This window comes from Pseudophryne corroboree, chromosome 3 (assembly GCF_028390025.1).
Source record: "Pseudophryne corroboree isolate aPseCor3 chromosome 3, aPseCor3.hap2, whole genome shotgun sequence".
Lineage (NCBI taxonomy): Eukaryota > Metazoa > Chordata > Amphibia > Anura > Myobatrachidae > Pseudophryne > Pseudophryne corroboree.
In genome coordinates this window covers 432,656,853-432,677,836 of record NC_086446.1, presented here as the reverse complement: position 1 = coordinate 432,677,836, position 20,984 = coordinate 432,656,853, and the positions used below count along the sequence as shown (strand labels likewise).

Here is a 20,984-nt window from a genome sequence, read left to right as displayed (position 1 = left end):
GCTGGCCGGGAGCTACTCCTCGCTCCCTGGCTCGCATCGGCTGCGTATGACGTCACGCAGCCGCTGCGGCCCGCCCCCCCCCCCGTTCGGACTGGCCACGCCTGCGTTGGCCAGACCACGCCTATGAAACGGCGGCCAAACGCCGCCGTTTCGCCCCCTCCCGCCCAACGATCGCCTCTGCCTGTCAATCATGCGCAGCAGGGACCCGTTCGCTCTGCTGTGTTAAAACTAGCGATGTGCACCGGAAATTTTTTGGGTTTTGTGTTTTGGTTTTGGATTCGGTTCTGCGGCCGTGTTTTGAATTCAGACGCGTTTTGGCAAAACCTCCCTGAAATGTTTTTGTCGGATTCGGGTGTGTTTTGGATTCGGGTGTTTTTTCATAGAATTTGGGGGTAATTTTGATCCCATAGTATTATTAACCTCAATAACCATAATTTCCACTCATTTCCAGTCTATTCTGAACACCTCACACCTCACAATATTATTTTTAGTCCTAAAATTTGCACCGAGGTCTCTGGATGACTAAGCTAAGCGACCCAAGTGGCCGACACAAACACCTGGCCCATCTAGGAGTGGCACTGCAGTGTCAGACAGGATGGCACTTCAAAAAGTAGTCCCCAAACAGTACATGATGCAAAGAAAAAAAGAGGTGCACCAAGGTTGCTGGATGGCTAAGCTAAGCGACCCAAGTGGCCGACACAAACACCTGGCCCATCTAGGAGTGGCACTGCAGTGTCAGACAGGATGGCACTTCAAAAAATAGTCCCCAAACAGCACATGATGCAAAGAAAAAAAGAGGTGCACCAAGGTTGCTGGATGGCTAAGCTAAGCGACCCAAGTGGCCGACACAAACACCTGGCCCATCTAGGAGTGGCACTGCAGTTTTCTAGCGAGAGGATGAGTGCTTCCATCCTCATGTGAATCTGAACCACTAGCCATGAACATAGGCCACTCCGTATCGTAAATGGCATATTGGCAAGTTTACGCTTCTCATCAGACGCTTTTAATTTTGATTTTTGGGTCATTTTACTGAACTTTTGTAGTATACTTGACGACACAGAGGTAGAGCAGTGGACTACTGTACCGTACTGCTATATATGTACTGGTAGTCAGCAAAATTCTGCACTGTCCTCCTACTATATACTGCGCACAATTAAAATGCAGCACAGGTATGGATGCATAGTATACTTGACGACACAGAGGCAGAGCAGTGGACTACTGTACCGTACTGCTATATATATACTGGTGGTCACAGCAAAATTCTGCACTGTCCTCCTACTATATACTGCGCACAACTAAAATGCAGCACAGGTATGGATGCATAGTATACTTGACGACACAGAGGTAGAGCAGTGGACTACTGTACCGTACTGCTATATATATACTGGTGGTCACAGCAAAATTCTGCACGGTCCTCCTACTATATACTGCGCACAACTAAAATGCAGCACAGGTATGGATGCATAGTATACTTGACGACACAGAGGTAGAGCAGTGGACTACTGTATCGTACTGCTATATATATACTGGTGGTCAGCAAAATTCTGCACTGTCCTCCTACTATATACTGCGCACAACTAAAATGCAGCACAGGTATGGATGCATTGTATACTTGACGACACAGAGGTAGAGCAGTGGACTACTGTACCGTACTGCTATATATATACTGGTGGTCACAGCAAAATTCTGCACTGTCCTCCTACTATATACTACAATGCAGCACAGATATGGAGCGTTTTTCAGGCAAAGAACATAGATATTTTCAGCACACTGAGCAAAGATATTTGCAAGCACACTGAGCACAGATATTTGCAGCACACTGAGCACAGATATTTGCAGCACACTGAGCACAGATATTTGCAGCACACTGAGCACAGATATTTGCAGCACACTGAACACAGAAACTGAGAGAACGCAGCCACGTCCTCTCGCTATCATCTCCAAAGCACGAGTGAAAATGGCGGCGACGCGCGGATCCTTATATAGAATACTAATCCGACAGCGGGATGATGACGTTCGGGCGCGCTCGGGTTAACCGAGCAAGGCGGTAAGATTCGAGTCTGCCTCGGAACCATGTAAAATGGGTGAAGTTCGGGGGGGTTCGGATCCCGAGGAACCGAACCCGCTCATCACTAGTTAAAACACAGCGAGCGAACGGGTCAGAATGACCCCCAAAGTGCGTCAGGGAAGCAAGATATGCCAATATACTAGATCTCCAACCAACGTAAATTAACAAACAACTATCATTCTAATTTACCATCCTCAGCCCGTAGCAAAGCACGGGCATTCAGCTATCTACAATGTTATTTATACTGTGTGTTTCATATTTAAATTTATTTTTGTAAATAGACAATCTTAGAATCCCGGGCATCGCCGGGTACTCCAGCTAGTGTGTGTGTGTATATATATATATATATATATATATATACACTGCTCAAAAAGATAAAGGGAACACTTAAACAACACATCCTAGATCTGAATGAATGAAATATTCTTATTAAATACTTTGTTCTTTACATAGTTGAATGTGCTGACAACAAAATCACACAAAAAAATATCAATGGAAATCAAATTTATTAACCGATGGAGGTCTGGATTTGGAGTCACACTCAAAATTAAAGTGGAAAAACACACTACAGGCTGATCCAACTTTGATGTAATGTCCTTAAAGCAAGTCAAAATGAGGCTCAGTAGTGTGTGTGGCCTCCACGTGCCTGTATGACCTCCCTACAACGCCTGGGCATGCTTCTGATGAGGTGGCGGATGGTCTCCTGAGGGATCTCCTCCCAGACCTGGACTAAAGCATCTGCCAACTCCTGGACAGTCTGTGGTGCAACGTGGCGTTGGTGGATGGATCGAAACATGATGTCCCAGATGTGCTCAATTGGATTCAGGTCTGGGGAACGGGCGGGCCAGTCCATAGCATCAATGCCTTCGTCTTGCAGTAACTGCTGACACACTCCAGCCACATGAGATCTAGCATTGTCGTGCATTAGGAGGAACCCAGGGCCAACCGCACCAGCATATGGTCTCACAAGGGGTCTGAGGATCTCATCTCGGTACCTAATGGCAGTCAGGCTACCTCTGGCGAGCACATGGAGGGCTGTGCTGCCCCCAAAAGAAATGCCACCCCACACCATTACTGACCCACTGCCAAACCGGTCATGCTGGAGGATGTTGCAGGCAGCAGAACGTTCTCTTTGGCGTCTCCAGACTCTGTCACGTCTGCAACATGTGCTCAGTGAGAACCTGCTTTCATCTGTGAAGAGCACAGGGCGCCAGTGGCGAATTTGCCAATCTTGGTGTTCTCTGGCAAATGCCAAATGTCCTGCACGGTGTTCGGCTGTAAGCACAACCCACACCTGTGGACGCTGGGCCCTCATACCACTCTCATGGAGTCTGTTTCTGATCATTTGAGTAGACACATGCACATTTGTGGCTTGCTGGAGGTCATTTTGCAGGGCTCTGGCAGTGCTCCTCCTGTTCCTCCTTGCACAAAGGCGGAGGTAGCGGTCCTGCTGCTGGGTTGTTGCCCTTCTACGGCCTCCTCCACGTCTCCTGATGTACTGGCCTGTCTCTTGGTAGCGCCTCCATGCTCTGGACACTACGCTGACATACACAGCAAACCTTCTTGCCACAGCTCGCATTGATGTGCCATCCTGGATGAGCTGCACTACCTGAGCCACTTGTGTGGGTTGTAGACTCCGTCTCATGCTACCACTAGAGTGAAAGCACCGCCAGCTTTCAAAAGTGACCAAAACATCAGCCAGAAAGCATAGGAGCTGAGAAGTGGTCTGTGGTCACCACCTGCAGAACAACTCCTTTATTAGGGGTGTCTTGCTAATTGCCTATAATTTCCACCTATTGTCTATTCCATTTGCACAACAGCATGTGAAATTGATTGTCAGCCAGTGTTGCTTCCTAAGTGGACAGTTTGATTTCACAGAAGTGTGACTGACTTGAAGTTACATTGTGTTGTTTAATTGTTCCCTTTATTTTTTTGAGTAGTGTATATATATATATATATATATATATATATTTTTTTTTTTTTGATAGAAGGCGGGACTTGGAGGCTTTCAAGTTGGTCAAATAAAGTGACCTTTTAATCTTTGGACCTTTGTATCCTGATGATGGGGATTTGACCCTGAGACGTCAATTAAAAGGTCACTGTATTTAACCAACTGGAAAGCCTCTGAGTGCCGTCTTGTCTTCTATCTGCATTGTGTATGTAGGGGGTGCTTGCCTCAGCAAGGAGGGCACTGGAGCAAGGTATTTATAGTGGAGAGATTGCTTGAGTGCAGGATCCATAGGATTTGATATTATTATTATTATTATTACTAGGTGCTTCATCGCACCCTACGGGCGCTCTTCACACCGTCGCTACGCCCCCTTAACCCTTGCATGCCTTTCTGGGGTTCAATATTTGTATTATATGTAGTATTACCTGCATTCCTTTGTTAGTGGTTAAATATTGCACAATGAAAGGGCGTGCAATGGTGAAGGAGGCGCAGCCCCTTGCGACGGCGTGAACAGCACCTGCAGGGCATGATGTACAGAATGTAGCGGGTGCGGTAGGGACTGCGGATGGGGGAGGGTGTCTGTAGATGCTGCTGGTGGAGGAGGGGGCGGAAGCGGGGGAGGGTCCGGATGGGGAAGGGTCGGGAGGTGCTGCGAATGCGGGAGGGGCAGAGGAGTGGGGGCTGCAGATGGGGGAGGGGTCCAGAGGCACTGCAGGTGGGGGAGGGGCAGGGGTGCTACGGGTGGGAGAGGGGCAGGTGCGGGGATGTTGCGGATGGGTAAAGGATTTCGGAGGTGCTGTGGGATGGGAAGGGGCGGGGGTGCCGGGGGTGGAATAGGGGGTCCGGAGGCACCATGGGTGGGGGAAGAGCAGGTACAGGTGCTGCGGCGGATGGGGAAGGGGGTCTCGAAGCGCTGCAGGTGGTGGAGGGGCAGGTGTGGGGGTGCCGTGGGTGGGGGAGGGGTGGGGGAGGGGGTGACCACGGATTGAGGAGGGTGTCTGCAGATGCTGTGGGTGGAGGGAGGGCAGGTGTGGGGGGAGAGATATATGGGGGGTGGATGGTGGAGGGGGCCTGGAGGTGCTGTGGGTGGTGGAGAGGCGGGGGAGTGGGAGACGCGGGTAGTGTAGGGGGTCTGGAGGCACAGCGTGGGGGGAGGGGTGCTGCATGTGGTGGAGGGGAAGGTACGGAGGTGTGGTGCATTAGGGAGGGGTCTGGAGGCGCTGCGGGTACTGTACCTGCCAAAAAGGTAGTTGGAGGGTATGCAGCCAGGACAGGGGTGACAGGGCCAGGACAGGGGTGACAGGGCCAGGACAGGGGCGATGGGGCCAGGACAAAAATGACAGGGACAGGATAGGGGTGACATGGCCAGGGTAGGGGCGGCAGGACCAGGACAGGGGTGACAGGGCCAGTATAGGGTTGACAGGGCAAGCACAGGGGTGACAGGGCCAGGATAGGGGTAACAGGGCCAGCATAAGGGTGACAGGGCCAGGATAAGGGTGAAAGGGCCAGGATATGGGTAAAAGGGCCAGGATAAGGGTGACAGGGCAAGGCCAGGGGTGACAGGGACATGACAGAACACAGGGCACGGGGGAGATTGGTATTAGGGACAAAACAGTGGTGACAGACAGATGTGTCTTACCGGAGTCACTGCTGCTGGCTGCTGCTGTTCCACTCCAACCTGTTGGGATCTGCTGCTGGTGGAGACTTGGCATGGCTGACTCTCTCAGGCTGGAGTCCTGCTTCCTCTGCCCGTCCGCATCCCTCCCCCCCATCTCAGTCACACACCGCAGATTATTATTATTATTATTATTATTATTATCTCCTATATAATAGCCCAGATCTGTGACTTTGTGACTTATTTGCTAACACTGGGCGGAGTCACAACACTGGGTGGAGTTAGTCAAATGAGTCACAGATCTGGGCAAATCTATAGGAGACTAGGAGCAGAAGCAGATGGTATGGGCATGGCACAGACAGGGGTGCATACCTGCCAGCTTTCTTCAGACAGGAGGGACACACATGCGGCAAAAAGGGAGCATGACCAACGAAAAGGGGCGTGGCTTCACGGGAGGGCCCCCGTTTTCATCAGTGAGGGGGCATGCCCAGCGCTCTGTGAGCTGCTGGCATGCCCCCAGGGGCGGATTATGAGTCCGGGGGGACCAGGGCACTTGAGACAGGGGGGCCCTATCTCATTGCTGTGCCTGCTGTGGGTTTGGGGGCGTGGCCTAATCGCGGGACGCGTGGCCACGCCCCCTTATGCAAATTCCGGATATATATTTTTTTTTCATGGGATTTTGGCCCCTCAGCTAGGGGTAAATCCAGAGGGGGTCGTCGCTCCCCCCTACACACCCGCACAGGCAGAAGAAAGCAGGGACCCTGCAACACCACAGACCTGCCAACAGGCAGGAGCGTGTGCTGACTGTAGCACAATGCTGCTGCTGTTGCTGGCAGGACGGGGGATCTTCAGAGCTGGGACAGAGCTACTCCAGCCGGGGAGGCCCCTAAAACTGTGGGGCCCACGGTACGTACCCCCTGGCCCTCCCCCCTTAATCCGGCTCTGCTGCCAGAACCCCACCCTTAATCCATACTCCACTAAATAGACGCTGTGCGCATCTATTCACCGCTGCTCTGCTAAGCAGAACAGCGAGTTCAGGAGCTTCCCAACTGCCCCCCCCTCCCCCCCGCACCGGGGGACACTGCGGGCCACGGGTGGGACAGCGGGACAGACCCCAAAAAATGGTACTGTCCCTCGAAAATCGGGACAGTGGGGAGGTATGGGGGTGTGTGAGTGGGTAAGCCGTACAGACAGACGGGCACCGGCTCACTGTGTGCTTGACCCCCCCACATCAGAAAACTCAGCAGGGGCTCTCTGGCGCGGAGGAGTGTCACGTTCTGGCATACTCCACGCTTCTTAGCTGCAGTTTTGTGGGGCACCTGCCGCTGTACAGGTTCCGTACTGCCTCTGTTATCTCCAGCCCCGGCAACCCCACAGCTAGCTGCAGCGCTGCCACCCGCAGTGAGGTGCGCCCAGCTCCTTCACAAACTTTAGCCGGCGGGTAGCGCTGCAGAAGTCTGCGCTGCTTGCAGGCTCCGACCCCCTCCTCTCTCCAGCCTCCTGGGAGCTAACCAGTCACTCCCAGTCTCCCCTTTCCACAGTGCCCGGCAGCCGCGAGGTCCGCGCCGCGTGCATGCTATGACCCCCTCCTCCCTCCAGCAGCAGCGTCTCCCGGGGGCTAACCAGTCACTCCCAGTCTACCCTTACCACAGTGCCCGGCAGCTGCGCGAGGTCTGCGGTGTGTGACTGAGGAGGGGGGGAGGGATGCGGACGGGCAGAGGAAGCAGGACTCCAGCCTGAGAGAGTCAGCCATGCCAAGTCTCCACCAGCAGCAGATCCCAACAGGTTGGAGTGGAACAGCAGCAGCCAGCAGCAGTGACTCCGGTAAGACACATCTGTCGGTCACCACTGTTTTGTCCCTAATACCAATCTCTCCCGCGCCCTGTGTTCTGTCATGTCCCTGTCACCCCTGGCCTTGCCCTGTCACCCTTATCCTGGCCCTTTTACCCATATCCTGGCCCTTTCACCCTTATCCTGGCCCTGTCACCCTTATGCTGGCCCTGTTACCCCTATCCTGGCCCTGTCACCCCTGTGCTTGCCCTGTCAACCCTATACTGGCCATGTCACCCCTGTCCTGGTCCTGCCGCCCCTACCCTGGCCATGTCACCCCTATCCTGTCCCTGTCATTTCTGTCCTGGCCCCATCGCCCCTGTCCTGGCCCCATTACCCCTGTCCTGGCCCTGCCACCCCTGTCCTGGCCCTGTCACCCCTGTCCTGGCCTTGTCACCCCTGTCCTGGCCCTGTTACTGCATACCCTCCAACTACCTTTTTGGCAGGTACAGTACCCGCAGCTCCTCCAGACCCCTCCCCAATGCACCACACCTCCGTACCTTCCCCTCCACCACATGCAGCACCCCTCCCCCCACGCTGTTCCTCCAGACCCCCTACACTACCCGCGTCTCCCACTCCCCCGCCTCTCCACCACCCACAGCACCTCCAGGCCCCCTCCACCATCCACCCCCCATATATCTCTCCCCCCACACCTGCCCTCCCTCCACCCACAGCATCTGCAGACACCCTCCTCAATACGTGGTCCCCCCCTCCCCTACCCACGGCACCCCCACACCTGCCCCTTCACCACCTGCAGCGCTTCGAGACCCCCTTCCCCATCCACCGCACCACCTGTACCTGCTCTTCCCCCACCCATGGTGCCTCCAGACCCCCTACCCCACCCCCGGCACCCCCGCCCCTTCCCATCCCACAGCACCTCCGAAACCCTTCACCCATCCGCAACATCCCCGCACCTGCCCCTCTCCCACCCGTAGCACCCCTGCCCCTCCCCCACCTGCAGTGCCTCTGGACCCCTCCCCCATCTGCAGCCCCCACTCCTCTGCCCCTCCCCCATCCGCAGCACCTCCCGACCCTTCCCCATCCGGACCCTCCCCCGCTTCCGCCCCCTCCTCCACCAGCAGCCTCTACAGACACCCTCCCCATCCGTAGTCCCCCCCGCACCCGCTACATTCTGTACATCATGCCCTGCAGGTGCTGTTCACGCCGTCGCAAGGGGCTGCGCCTCCTTCACCATCGCACGCCCTTTCATTGTGCAATATTTAACCACTAACAAAGGAATGCAGGTAATACTACATATAATACAAATATTGAACCCCAGAAAGGCATGCAAGGGTTAAGGGGGTGTAGCCCCTTGCGACGGTGTGAAGAGCGCCCGTAGGGTGCGATGAAGCACCTAGTTATTAATAACAGCTTCTTATAAAGTGCAGCAAATTCCGTAGCACTTTACAGCTGGACACTATGATAAGACAAACCTGGGTAATAACAAACAGTCAGAGGTAGGAAGGCCCTTTTTCTGTATGGGGGGGCATCAACATTTATTTTGCCTCCGGGCAACTGGGACAAACTTACGCCACTGTTTCGTACATATTATGCAAGTTGCTAGATGGCATGCTTTGCTGTATGTACCCTTTTATTTTACCCACTGATTTCTTTAGTCAGCAGTGCATGTACAGAAAAAGCTGCCTGATGTGAGCAGAAAAGCATTCCAAGCACTCCAAACAATGCGAGCTCTGCCCTACAGTAAGATTACGCAACTAACATGTCTACTAAGATATGTGACTAACACATCTACTAAGATATGTCACTTGCCAAGTCTGACTGAGACGAGATTTATTTAAACATACTTTAGTGTACTGCAGTTTATATAATACAGATTACAGTTCTATCATATTTGCCAACATACGTATGAATGCAGTCCCATGCCAACAGTATATAATGGCTGGGCAGGTTTATATTACAATTTCACATGTATAAGACTGTGGGGGAAAATTTATTAAACAAATTTTTGCCGGAAAACAGACATTTTTTTCGGGGGAATACATGCAAAATATTAGTATCACCTGGATGTATTACAGGGGTTCTGCAGATATCTGCTGTGGTTCCCCTGTGTCCAACTGCTATAGCAGTATCCATAGTTTTTTATTTATTTATTACCAATTATTTATATAGCGCACACATATTCCGCAGCGCTTTACAGAGAATATTTGGCCATTCACATCAGTCCCTGCCCCATTGAAGCTTACAATCTATATTCCCTACCACATGTACATACGCACACATTCACACTAGAGTTAATTTTGTTGGGAGCCAATTAACCAACCAGTATATATTTGGATTGTGGGAGGAAACCGGAGAACCTGGAGGAAACTCACGCAAGTACGGGGAGAATATACAAACTCTGCATAGTTAGGGCCATGGTAGGAATCGAACCCATGACCTCAGTGCTGTGAGGCAGTAATGGAGCTGTTATGTTGGGAAATTTACCAAGTTCTAGAATACCATGCTACCAAATAGGCAGAGTAGGCACCAGCCTATGGGCCCCACGCCTTTTAGGGGCCCCACGACAATTGATCAATATAATATTGATTTGATATTGAAAGATTAAATTGTTTCCAAAGATAGAAAAAAGTGAATCAACTCAGAGAAATGAAAACATTACATTAAAGACTCTACAGAGAAAATACTGTATTAATGTAATGTACCCATTAACAACTTAAAGTACATAAACCAGATCGTAGACTGTTGGTTGGTATAATTAAAAACATATTATGAGTTAATCTGCGAGGGGGGCGCTGAGATTTCGATGCCTAGTGCCCTCCACAGGGTTTAATCCGCATACCGTCCAACATTTTAAACCTAAAAATCGGTACAAGGGAAGTATATGAAAGGGGGAGTGGCCACAGGTAAAGGGGGTGTGGCCACATCCCTTTTCCTATATTTTCAATGGAAGTTTGGAGAGCCAAAAATCGGTACAGACCATAAACAAAAAAAAAATCTGTACCTGCCAAAAAGGTAGAGCTGGAGGGTATGAATCTGGCACTGCCTACAAGTACTGCAGACAATGCACATACTGCAGGCAGGTGGTTGCCTCTAACACCTTGCAGATAAGTCAGTGCCAGGTACTGTAGCTTGCAGCTAACTGAATCTGCCAAAATATTTCCTGCTTGTATTTTACACCTTGTACAGTTGCAAGTACACATTAATGATGATGATTAATATCAAACCAAGGGGTATATTCAATTAGCTGCAATAGCGGACTTTTTGCGTGAAAAGTCAGTTTTTTGCGCGAAAAAACAGACTTTTCCCGCGAAACGCAATTACAGCCTATTAAAATTCCTAGAAAATTTATCGGTGATCATTTTTTCACTAATTTCACTTCACCTACTCTGAAGCAGGTGAAAAGTTGGGAAAAGTCACTATTTTAAGGTAAAAATGTTTGGATATGGTACAGAACTCCTGGGACACCCCCCTTAATGACTAATTAGGCACGTTGAGGTTTTTAATTATTTTTAATTGGCCAATAATGACATGTCATTTTTGGGGTGAAAAAGTACAAAGTGATGGAAATTGGGGTTCAAGGTATGGGACAGGTATATTGGGGTGCTTTATGAGTGGGACAGGTGTTTTTAGGCTTGCAGATGGAAGTAATCGGTCTGTTTCCACTTTTTTTTAGAGTACCCTAAAATGACCCAAATATATACTTATACCCATTTTCATGTACCCCAAATTTAATGAGAGCATTTATTTTGCTCAAAAAAACTTTCTTTCTATCATGTTTTTGCATTTTTAAAAAAAATGCATATAACTGCCATTTCACACAATTTAAGTCCCCAAAAACTCTCTAATGTGATCTCTAATACACTTCTCTTCTGTTTTCCTAAGTTAGTTTAGCATTTTTTGGGGTACAGGCTGATTTCCCTATTTTCACCTGCACTTTTCACTGCAAGAATTTTCAGGTGAAACCCGTTTGGAATTAAATAGGTCGAAAAACGGAGCGTTTTCGCGGCAATTTTCGCCCGATTGCCGCGAAAAATTTTCGGGTGAAAAATTGCAGCGAATTTGCGGATAATTGAATACCCTAGTAAATGTACAAAAATTGTGTGGGCTTTCTGACGCTTGCTAAATCAATCAAACACGGCAGTCCTCATAGCAGGGTACGGGGACATGGTACTCTGCAAACTCTGCAAACACAGAGACTGCAAGAGAAATCAGTGTTTTATCTTGTTAAATAGGAGGAATTGGTGATAAATCTTTTCTCCAGGAGAAAAGCCATAGAAAGGGGTTATCGCTGCTTCATGAACAGAGTCCTAATTCTTTTTCAGATACTGTAAGTTATGCTCCCAATTCGCACTATACCCCATTAAACAGAACAAAAATAGTGTAACCAATTCATTCCTGGAAATAAATCCAATATTGTGATCAAATTGGTTTCAATTTATAAAAATTCTAAAAGTACCCAACACAGAATTAATTCTTTAAAGAAGTGACTCATTTTAAAGATGACATTTATTCATGTGTATCCCAAATAAATAATAAGTAAACAAACAAACAAACAAACAAACCTATTTAGATGCCTTTATCACTTTTGCTAGGAGATAGTTATTTGTATACTCACATTATACAATAAAGCAATAAAAAAGCACCGTCGATGATATCAATAGATAAGTAACAAAGGCTCTATAAGATCATATAAAGTGTTTTTTGTTTGTTTGTTTTTAACATCTTTACCCATACAGTTCAGCACAACAGTTGCAACAGAGATCCAAAGCACAAATGGATTATATGCAGCAGGTAATATTAAGGTACTTACGGTAATCCATAGTGAGCAGCTAATGCTGTCACTTGTCTTATGCGTGTGTCTTTTATGTGTTGTGCAGAATGAAGTGCAGCATCCTGAAATGAGTCAACTTTGCCACATTATTCAGCTCTTGTCCATTCTGCCTCCTCCTACTGTCTGTCTCTTCCCAGATCCTCCTTACTTTCAGTGATATTTGTCTAAATTATAGGAACTGTTGCACATAAACCTACCTGACTAGCATGACACATAGCATTTGACAATTATAGAGAAATGTTTATTGCATTGGTTATTCCTATATTAGCTCAGGGTTATTTTTAGGGCTGCCAAATCCAGGGCCGCAACTAGGGGCGTAGGAGTGGGGCTATTGCACAGGGCGCAGGCCCACAGCATCTGCATGTGGCTTGCAGTGTGCCTGCAATGGCATCCTGCAGCCAGTAGTTTTGATGCAGAGCCACCCTTCAGCCTGGGGAGGAGGCGCAGCTGACTGACACCCCTAGGTGTGACGTCATGAGGTCACAAGTTTAGGGGGATTGGCTGTCACAGGGCGTATTGCCTCCATGTTACAGCGTTGGCCAAGTGAATTGAAAGAGATGAGCAGTATTCAGCAGTTGCCCTTCTTTTGATGTTAAAGGTTATTTAACATGCATATTCAAGGGCATTCCTTGAAAAGTGCAGGCTACGGGCATGATACAACTACAACTAAGGGGCCTATTTATCAAATAATGTTTGCAGGAAATTCCCTGAGAACACCAATTTTAGGGGGACACCTGCAAATATCCCCCAAATGTACCATTGAGGGACTGCACTAGATATCTCCATATCTGCCGTGGTCCCTTCTTTACCGACAGCAGCCTCAGCCCACATAGGTTTCTATTGGAGCTGTAAAACTGTCATATTTATTAAGCTACATTTTGAAAAAAATTATCAAAATGGCACTACAAGAATCAGCATACCCCCCAGTTACATGACTCTCAGAACATCGATACACTAAACGGTAGCTGCCAAATCAATTTATTGCCCCATCACATGGGCATGTAAGGAAAGAGTTATACCACTTTTCCACTAGCTAAATTTACCTGTGTTTTTGCACGGGGGCGTGCATCAACACGGGTTTCTAGTAAGTGGAAACGGCTCAGCACGGGTTGAGTGACCCTGGAATCCTACCCGGGTAGCTACCTGGGTTGAACACGGTAACACGGTAATGACCCGGGTAATTGTGCAGTGGAAATGGTCATTACCCGTGTTTTCAGACCCGAGTAACGAGTGACATCAATAGTTTTTACAGAGCTTACCCAGGTTAAGTAGAAACAGATCCGACCCGGGAATAACCTGTGTCGAAGTGCAGTGGAAACAGCGTGGCCGACACGGGTTGTAGCCGGGTTAAACATCCTGGATCGGACCTGGTACTCAGGTGGAAAAGGGGTCTTAATCTAGACCAAATGTAGTGTTGGACAACAAGTGCAGAGGGGATGTAGTTGACGTATGGGATGCCAGTGGTTAGGAGGCCGGCAATGGAATCCTGATACCTGTCAGATTGCCGATGGCATAATTCTGTTGCGGAAGGGAAGGGTTAGGATTAGGCTATGTGGAAGGGTTAGAGTTAGGCTGGGGGGGGGGGAAGGATTAGGGTTAGACTGCATTAGGGGAGGGTTAGGCTGTGGGAAGTGAGGGTTAGGGTTATTTTAGTTTCTTGCCCCTGTCGGGATTATGGCCCTTGGGATGCCGGGGTGGCAACAACCTCCATTTCTTAAAATGGAGGTGTGCCACAGGCATTGCGGGAGAGGGAAGAGCCCGGGATCTCCCTCACAGGACAGACAATTCTTGGCCTCTGTGTAGCAAATGTAGGTTAAATCAGAATAGCCAGTTACTTCACTCATGATTTAAAATTTCTATATATTTTCCAGCAAAATTACCCAATATTGTGCTCTGTGCTATCTATAGAACATTAATGGAATAAGTATGATGTCTATAATAGAGATGAGCGGGTTCGGTTTCTCTGAATCCGAACCCGCCAGAACTTCATGTTTTTTTTCACGGGTCCGAGCGACTCGGATCTTCCCGCCTTGCTCGGTTAACCCGAGCGCGCCCGAACGTCATCATGACGCTGTCGGATTCTCGCGAGGCTCGGATTCTATCGCGAGACTCGGATTCTATATAAGGAGCCGCGCGTCGCCGCCATTTTCACACGTGCATTGAGATTGATAGGGAGAGGACGTGGCTGGCGTCCTCTCCATTTAGATTATAAGAGACTGAGAGAGATTTACTGGAGCTGACTAGGAGGAGTACTGTTACTGTAGAAGTGTAGAGACTGAGTGGAGAGAGTTTACTAGTGAGGACAGTGCAGTTTACTTTATAATCCGTTCTCTGCCTGAAAAAAGCGATACACAGCACACAGTGACTCAGTCACATACCATATCTGTGTGCACTGCTCAGGCTCAGGCCAGTGTGCTGCATCATCTATTATCTATATATAATATTATATATATCTGTCTGACTGCTCAGCTCACACAGCTTATAATTGTGGGGGAGACTGGGGAGCACTACTGCAGTGCCAGTTATAGGTTATAGCAGGAGCCAGGAGTACATAATATATTATATAGTGAGTGACCACCAGACACACAGTGCAGTTTATTTAATATATCCGTTCTCTGCCTGAAAAAAGCGATACACACAGTGACTCAGTCAGTCACATACCATATCTGTGTGCACTGCTCAGGCTCAGGTCAGTGTGCTGCATCATCTATTATCTATATATAATATTATATATATCTGTCTGACTGCTCAGCTCACACAGCTTATAATTGTGGGGGAGACTGGGGAGCACTACTGCAGTGCCAGTTATAGGTTATAGCAGGAGCCAGGAGTACATAATATATTATATAGTGAGTGACCACCAGACACACAGTGCAGTTTATTTAATATATCCGTTCTCTGCCTGAAAAAAGCGATACACACAGTGACTCAGTCAGTCACATACCATATCTGTGTGCACTGCTCAGGCTCAGGCCAGTGTGCTGCATCATCTATATATATTATATATCTGTCTGACTGCTCAGCTCACACAGCTTATAATTGTGGGGGAGACTGGGGAGCACTACTGCAGTGCCAGTTATAGGTTATAGCAGGAGCCAGGAGTACATAATATATTATATAGTGAGTGACCACCAGACACACAGTGCAGTTTATTTAATATATCCGTTCTCTGCCTGAAAAAAGCGATACACACAGTGACTCAGTCAGTCACATACCATATCTGTGTGCACTGCTCAGGCTCAGGCCAGTGTGCTGCATCATCTATATATATTATATATCTGTCTGACTGCTCAGCTCACACAGCTTATAATTGTGGGGGAGACTGGGGAGCACTACTGCAGTGCCAGTTATAGGTTATAGCAGGAGCCAGGAGTACATATTATATTAAAATTAAACAGTGCACACTTTTGCTGCAGGAGTGCCACTGCCAGTGTGACTGACCAGTGACCTGACCACACTGACCACCAGTATAGTTAGTAGTATACTTATATTGTGATTGCCTGAAAAAGTTAAACACTCGTCGTGTGACTTCACTTGTGTGTTTTTTTTTTTTTATTCTATAAAAATAAAACTCATTCTGCTGACAGACAGTGTCCAGCAGGTCCGTCATTATATAATATATAATATATACCTGTCCGGCTGCAGTAGTGATATATATATATTTTTTATATCATTTATCATCCAGTCGCAGCAGACACAGTACGGTAGTTCACGGCTGTGGCTACCTCTGTGTCTCTGCACTCGGCAGGCAGTCCGTCCATAATTGTAATACCACCTAACCGTGGATTTTTTTCATTCTTCTTTATACATACATAGTTACATAGACATCTTCTCTTTATCAACCAGTCTATATTAGCTGCAGACACAGTACAGTACGGTAGTTCACGGCTGTGGCTACCTCTGTGTCTGCACTCGGCAGGCAGTCCGTCCATAATTGTATACCACCTAACCGTGGTTTTTTTTCATTCTTCTTTATACATACATAGTTACATAGACATCTTCTCTTTATCAACCAGTCTATATTAGCTGCAGACACAGTACAGTACGGTAGTTCACGGCTGTGGCTACCTCTGTGTCTGCACTCGGCAGGCAGTCCGTCCATAATTGTATACCACCTAACCGTGGATTTTTTTCAGTCTTCTTTATAAATACATAGTTACATAGACATCTTCTCTTTATCAACCAGTCTATATTAGCTGCAGACACAGTACAGTACGGTAGTTCACGGCTGTGGCTACCTCTGTGTCTGCAGTCGGCAGGCAGTCCATAATTGTATACTAGTATCCATCTCCATTGTTTACCTGAGGTGCCTTTTAGTTGTGCCTATTAAAATATGGAGAACAAAAATGTTGAGGTTCCAAAATTAGGGAAAGATCAAGATCCACTTCCACCTCGTGCTGAAGCTGCTGCCACTAGTCATGGCCGAGACGATGAAATGCCAGCAACGTCGTCTGCCAAGGCCGATGCCCAATGTCATAGTACAGAGCATGTCAAATCCAAAACACCAAATATCAGAAAAAAAAGGACTCCAAAACCTAAAATAAAATTGTCGGAGGAGAAGCGTAAACTTGCCAATATGCCATTTACCACACGGAGTGGCAAGGAACGGCTGAGGCCCTGGCCTATGTTCATGGCTAGTGGTTCAGCTTCACATGAGGATGGAAGCACTCAGCCTCTCGCTAGAAAAATGAAAAGACTCAAGCTGGCAAAAGCAGCACAGCAAAGAACTGTGCATTCTTCGAAATCCCAAATCCACAAGGAGAGTCCAATTGTGTCGGTTGCGATGCCTGACCTTCCCAACACTGGACGTGAAGAGCATGCGCCTTCCACCATTTGCACGCCCCCTGCAAGTGCTGGAAGGAGCACCCGCAGTCCAGTTCCTGATAGTCAGATTGAAGATGTCAGTGTTGAAGTACACCAGGATGAGGAGGATATGGGTGTTGCTGGCGCTGGGGAGGAAATTGACCAGGAGGATTCTGATGGTGAGGTGGTTTGTTTAAGTCAGGCACCCGGGGAGACACCTGTTGTCCGTGGGAGGAATATGGCCGTTGACATGCCAGGTGAAAATACCAAAAAAATCAGCTCTTCGGTGTGGAGGTATTTCACCAGAAATGCGGACAACAGGTGTCAAGCCGTGTGTTCCCTTTGTCAAGCTGTAATAAGTAGGGGTAAGGACGTTAACCACCTCGGAACATCCTCCCTTATACGTCACCTGCAGCGCATTCATAATAAGTCAGTGACAAGTTCAAAAACTTTGGGTGACAGCGGAAGCAGTCCACTGACCAGTAAATCCCTTCCTCTTGTAACCAAGCTCACGCAAACCACCCCACCAACTCCCTCAGTGTCAATTTCCTCCTTCCCCAGGAATGCCAATAGTCCTGCAGGCCATGTCACTGGCAATTCTGACGAGTCCTCTCCTGCCTGGGATTCCTCCGATGCATCCTTGCGTGTAACGCCTACTGCTGCTGGCGCTGCTGTTGTTGCCGCTGGGAGTCGATGGTCATCCCAGAGGGGAAGTCGTAAGCCCACTTGTACTACTTCCAGTAAGCAATTGACTGTTCAACAGTCCTTTGCGAGGAAGATGAAATATCACAGCAGTCATCCTACTGCAAAGCGGATAACTGAGGCCTTGACAACTATGTTGGTGTTAGACGTGCGTCCGGTATCCGCCGTTAGTTCACAGGGAACTAGACAATTTATTGAGGCAGTGTGCCCCCGTTACCAAATACCATCTAGGTTCCACTTCTCTAGGCAGGCGATACCGAGAATGTACACGGACGTCAGAAAAAGACTCACCAGTGTCCTAAAAAATGCACTTGTCCACTTAACCACGGACATGTGGACAAGTGGAGCAGGGCAGGGTCAGGACTATATGACTGTGACAGCCCACTGGGTAGATGTATGGACTCCCGCCGCAAGAACAGCAGCGGCGGCACCAGTAGCAGCATCTCGCAAACGCCAACTCTTTCCTAGGCAGGCTACGCTTTGCATCACCGCTTTCCAGAATACGCACACAGCTGAAAACCTCTTACGGCAACTGAGGAAGATCATCGCGGAATGGCTTACCCCAATTGGACTCTCCTGTGGATTTGTGGCATCGGACAACGCCAGCAATATTGTGTGTGCATTAAATATGGGCAAATTCCAGCACGTCCCATGTTTTGCACATACCTTGAATTTGGTGGTGCAGAATTTTTAAAAAAACGACAGGGGCGTGCAAGAGATGCTGTCGGTGGCCAGAAGAATTGCGGGACACTTTCGGCGTACAGGCACCACGTACAGAAGACTGGAGCACCACCAAAAACTACTGAACCTGCCCTGCCATCATCTGAAGCAAGAAGTGGTAACGAGGTGGAATTCAACCCTCTATATGCTTCAGAGGTTGGAGGAGCAGCAAAAGGCCATTCAAGCCTATACAATTGAGCACGATATAGGAGGTGGAATGCACCTGTCTCAAGTGCAGTGGAGAATGATTTCAACGTTGTGCAAGGTTCTGATGCCCTTTGAACTTGCCACACGTGAAGTCAGTTCAGACACTGCCAGCCTGAGTCAGGTCATTCCCCTCATCAGGCTTTTGCAGAAGAAGCTGGAGGCATTGAAGAAGGAGCTAAAAGGGAGCGATTCCGCTAGGCATGTGGGACTTGTGGATGCAGCCCTTAATTCGCTTAACAAGGATTCACGGGTGGTCAATCTGTTGAAATCAGAGCACTACATTTTGGCCACCGTGCTCGATCCTAGATTTAAAGCCACAAGTCTGCTGGGGTTGAAAGACCTGCTGGTGACAAAATTGTCAAGTCAAGCGGAACGCGACCTGTCAACATCTCCTCCTTCACATTCTCCCGCAACTGGGGGTGCGAGGAAAAGGCTCAGAATTCCGAGCCCACCCGCTGGCGGTGATGCAGGGCAGTCTGGAGCGACTGCTGATGCTGACATCTGGTCCGGACTGAAGGACCTGACAACGATTACGGACATGTCGTCTACTGTCACTGCATATGATTCTCTCAACATTGATAGAATGGTGGAGGATTATATGAGTGACCGCATCCAAGTAGGCACGTCACACAGTCCGTACTTATACTGGCAGGAAAAAGAGGCAATTTGGAGGCCCTTGCACAAACTGGCTTTATTCTACCTAAGTTGCCCTCCCACAAGTGTGTACTCCGAAAGAGTGTTTAGTGCCGCCGCTCACCTTGTCAGCAATCGGCGTACGAGGTTACATCCAGAAAATGTGGAGAAGATGATGTTCATTAAAATGAATTATAATCAATTCCTCCGCGGAGACATTGACCAGCAGCAATTGCCTCCACAAAGTACACAGGGAGCTGAGATGGTGGATTCCAGTGGGGACGAATTGATAATCTGTGAGGAGGGGGATGTACACGGTGATATATCGGAGGGTGAAGATGAGGTGGACATCTTGCCTCTGTAGAGCCAGTTTGTGCAAGGAGAGATTAATTGCTTCTTTTTTGGGGGGGGTCCAAACCAACCCGTCATATCAGTCACAGTCGTGTGGCAGACCCTGTCACTGAAATGATGGGTTGGTTAAAGTGTGCATGTCCTGTTTTGTTTATACAACATAAGGGTGGGTGGGAGGGCCCAAGGACAATTCCATCTTGCACCTCTTTTTTCTTTTCTTTTTCTTTGCATCATGTGCTGATTGGGGAGGGTTTTTTGGAAGGGACATCCTGCGTGACACTGCAGTGCCACTCCTAGATGGGCCCGGTGTTTGTGTCGGCCACTAGGGTCGCTAATCTTACTCACACAGTCAGCTACCTCATTGCGCCTCTTTTTTTCTTTGCGTCATGTGCTGTTTGGGGAGGGTTTTTTGGAAGGGACATCCTGCGTGACACTGCAGTGCCACTCCTAGATGGGCCCGGTGTTTGTGTCGGCCACTAGGGTCGCTAATCTTACTCACACAGCTACCTCATTGCGCCTCTTTTTTTCTTTGCGTCATGTGCTGTTTGGGGAGGGTTTTTTGGAAGGGACATCCTGCGTGACACTGCAGTGCCACTCCTAGATGGGCCCGGTGTTTGTGTCGGCCACTAGGATCGCTAATCTTACTCACACAGCTACCTCATTGCGCCTCTTTTTTTCTTTGCGTCATGTGCTGTTTGGGGAGGGTTTTTTGGAAGGGCCATCCTGCGTGACACTGCAGTGCCACTCCTAGATGGGCCCGGTGTTATTGTCGGCCACTAGGGTCGCTAATCTTACTCACACAGCTACCTCATTGCGCCTCTTTTTTTCTTTGCGTCATGTGCTGTTTGGGGAGGGTTTTTTGGAAGGGACATCCTGCGTGACACTGCAGTGCCACTCCTAGATGGGCCCGGTGTTTGTGTCGGCCACTAGGGTCGCTTATCTTACTCACACAGCGACCTCGGTGCAAATTTTAGGACTAAAAATAATATTGTGAGGTGTGAGGTATTCAGAATAGACTGAAAATGAGTGTAAATTATGGTTTTTGAGGTTAATAATACTTTGGGATCAAAATGACCCCCAAATTCTATGATTTAAGCTGTTTTTTAGTGTTTTTTGAAAAAAACACCCGAATCCAAAACACACCCGAATCCGACAAAAAAAATTCGGTGAGGTTTTGCCAAAACGCGTTCGAACCCAAAACACGGCCGCGGAACCGAACCCAAAACCAAAACACAAAACACGAAAAATTTCAGGCGCTCATCTCTAGTCTATAAGTATAAATATGTGCACTATTCAACTCATTAAGCTGCTG

The 20,984-nt window shown here is 48.5% G+C and overlaps 1 protein-coding gene across 1 annotated transcript in view; it reads right to left on the bottom strand.

Moving 5' to 3' along the window:
• The window catches only part of LOC135055857 (protein-glutamine gamma-glutamyltransferase 5-like), a 174,397-nt gene extending 162,084 nt beyond the window's left edge, over window positions 1-12,313 (bottom strand). Inside the window, exon 1 of the mRNA XM_063960404.1 lies at window positions 12,236-12,313. Coding sequence (XP_063816474.1) covers window positions 12,236-12,245 — 10 coding nt within the window. The 5' untranslated portion in view covers window positions 12,246-12,313. The remainder of the gene's footprint in view (window positions 1-12,235) is intronic.
• Between the last annotated feature and the right edge of the window lie 8,671 nt (window positions 12,314-20,984).